Below are 3,011 nucleotides of genomic sequence, written 5' to 3'. Positions count from 1 at the left end.
TTAGCAACTTCGACTTACATGAAGTACCGCGTTTCCGGACAGTCACGTTAACATGCTTTAAGAGGATTGTTAAATACATTACGACTATGCTATACATACCTGCACACAAAACACCTGCCGCTGTAATACAAGGATTGCATTGTGGATATGTGTAAAATGCGCAACTCGAAAGGTTGGCTTCATTTCCAGTAGGGCAGTCAAAATAAGCTGTTATTACTCCTGGCCTACTAAAAGGTATATTTGCCCGTATACCGCCACTGAAATGTAATACACAGCTTATAAAAAAACAGTTTTGCATATAGCAACTGAAAAGATTTTTCTAATGATTTACCACTTATCAAATTGAGCAACTAACATATCCCAGGATATTGATGTGAAAGAGTATCATAGAAAAACGCGAAACGTTACCCTGGTTTTAAGAACGCTTATTTTTACATTTGCTTATTTTTACAGTCTACTCTACAATACTGATTTTAGAGAGTGTCGAAGCAAAGTAACATTGTGTAGCAGATCGCTAAACTTAAAGCTGATCTACAAAACAGATGTACGGGTGTCTTCGAGTGTCGTAGCAGTCACAGAGACATGATAATTGAGTTTTTCGTGGTCAGCCTGCCACCTTTTTGAATATTTATGAGGTTGACGTCAGCCACTTGCCGAGACCCGTGGTGTGATTGGCTGAAAGTGCAGTCATGTTTTCGCTAAACCAACCAAAACTGCATGTTTCAGCACGCGCTGACGTCAACCTCATTAATTTTCAAAAAAGTGTTAGGCTTATTGCGAAAAACTTTGAAACTCTGAAATGGCGTGTGTTTTTGGAGGAAACGGAGTTCATGTCCGCGGCAGGAGATTACATTTTACGGGCATATAGGAGTTTTTAAAAGAGCAATTATCCATTATCCAACGGTACTAAGCATGTTCCCGCAGATCAACTAGAATGTTGTTTTTGATGCAAGAAAGTTAGGTGGGGTTGACATTTCAATATCGAGAGCTTTCCTCCCTTCTCCTAGATATGGTCATTGGGGGTGTCATTTTTACCGAAAGTTGATCTAAACCCATAAAACATGTAAAATGACTCTGAACAACTCAGTTTAGGTCCAAATATAGCTGTAACAAATGCTCAGGTCCCTGTGGTAACAGACAGCTAAAATTTAAGCTGATCTACGAAACTGATGTACATAAATAAGTGTCGCAGAAAAACTCTTAATATAACAGTGTTGTACAGAACATTAACGTAACATTAACATTTGATATGCAAACCTCATACCGCGTACATTTAACGTTTACACTTTAATTTATCACTGCGGCGAAACATCACACGCACAGTGTCTCCGCACAAACATAATACATGTACAATGTGTAGATAATAATCTTTCTCTGTTTAACTGTGACAATTTGGTATTTTACTTGACATTTGATTGTAGACACAATTTGGTAAAGTCTCCTGCGTTTTACAGTGTTTAGTAGTCAAGGTATTCGTGATACTTTGAGTGATAAATACTACAGTTGTTATAGGAGTCGGTATGACGAACCTAAATCCCAGTTCCTTACAGGCCACGTTGGCGGAGTAGTTTGTCCAGCAGTCTCCACATAACGGGTTCCAGGTTTGTAGGGAGTCGTAGTATATCTCTATTCCTCCCTCGTACTTGGTTTTATGTCCATACAGTCGCACTGCAAAGACATTCAGATCGTGAAACAAAGACGGATATTGTGCATTACATGTTTCTGATACTGGTTGTAAAACTAAAAGCGCAGCATACAATTACGAATTTATTTAAAATTTAAAAGTTGTTTTAACCAACCAGTTATACTAAGGTAGGAGGTAAATGCAATACATTGATTGTAAGATTTGTCATATATTTTTCGAACTGTATCCGCATTAACAGTCTGAAAACAAACCACCACTCGGACACATATCAGGAGAACGTCATTTTGACATATTTGCTGATGCAATGAATGAAAAAAAAATTATCTTCCGTGTATTGAACTGTAAATGACATCATTATTTTAAGCATATGTCTACTGTGGGGTCAAAATATTAATGATCATTTATTCTTTTGTACTTAAACTATAACATCATCATTGTTTCTTTACAAAATTTCAAACTAAACAGTCCAATGAAGAACCCCTACAGAGGTGAAAAAATGCCTTTGTAATTTAATTATCATAATCGCCTTTCTTCACAAAGAGTCGCTGTTCTTTATTAAATATTTAAGAAAGAAACAACAACATTCCAAAGTCTGATTTAAAAACCAACGGTTAGAGAATTACACTAACTGCAAAACAAGTATGCCCATTTAATTATTTGACACTGCTAATATATGTACGATCTATGACGTTACGCTATACTGTTATTGCGAACTTGAAGAGCTTATACAGTAAAGATGTACGTGCGCAGTGTAATGTTGTGTCCATGTTTTTTTGAAAAAATAAATCCACTTTCGTCCAGTGTGATATTATCCATAATAAGGTTCGTATGTTGACCCATGTACATGTACCTGAGGTTATGTAAAAAAAACCTCTTAAAACACAAATATACATGAATTATTGTACATGTTCATTAATTTTAATTTGACAAGGATCATTTTACATATGCTTAGAAGTATATCTAATTAAGTCTGAGAAAGTGTTTTAAAAATTCTAAATTTATAATATATAATTAAGATATCCTTACCGTTACCTGATGAAGCTATGTCCACCGAAACGAAAAGCAACAGCACATAGTAAGTCCTCCATAACAAGCGGTCTGAATAAACTGCCATATTGGTGTTATTTAACGTGTTTGAGAGGATGTGTATGCTTCGTTAACTGGACAGTGTATATGTTCCTCAAGCTGACTCGTCACACCGAGTATGAGTAATTCGAAGGATGGGATGCAAACACTTGATACGACCAAGGGGATGTTGTTAGATGTGTATAAGATAGTTTATTACACGACTTCCTGTTCTTGTATTGTTATAATTCGTGTTATATATATGTATAGTACATCACATGATCATTTCTAGGATAGCTAT

General features: G+C 35.9%; 1 protein-coding gene across 2 annotated transcripts in view; it reads right to left on the bottom strand.

The window, feature by feature from the left end:
- LOC110459366 overlaps window positions 1-2,810 on the bottom strand; it is a 21,181-nt gene extending 18,371 nt beyond the window's left edge. Inside the window, exons 1-3 of one of the 2 annotated variants that reach the window (XM_021511584.1) lie at window positions 2,678-2,810; window positions 1,530-1,668; window positions 100-257 (exon numbers count right to left, since the gene is read on the bottom strand). In XM_021511584.1, the coding sequence (XP_021367259.1) occupies window positions 100-257; window positions 1,530-1,668; window positions 2,678-2,759 (379 nt within the window). In that variant the 5' untranslated portion in view covers window positions 2,760-2,810. Of the gene's footprint in view, window positions 1-99; window positions 258-1,529; window positions 1,669-2,671 lie in introns of both variants that reach the window. The other variant, XM_021511583.1, reaches the window with a different exon arrangement.
- Window positions 2,811-3,011: the final 201 nt, after the last annotated feature.

The sequence above is a fragment of the Mizuhopecten yessoensis genome, unplaced genomic scaffold, assembly GCF_002113885.1.
Source record: "Mizuhopecten yessoensis strain PY_sf001 unplaced genomic scaffold, ASM211388v2 scaffold10045, whole genome shotgun sequence".
Classification (NCBI taxonomy): domain Eukaryota; kingdom Metazoa; phylum Mollusca; class Bivalvia; order Pectinida; family Pectinidae; genus Mizuhopecten; species Mizuhopecten yessoensis.
Note: the sequence above shows the minus strand (reverse complement) of the source record. Positions and strands in the feature narration are given on the sequence as shown.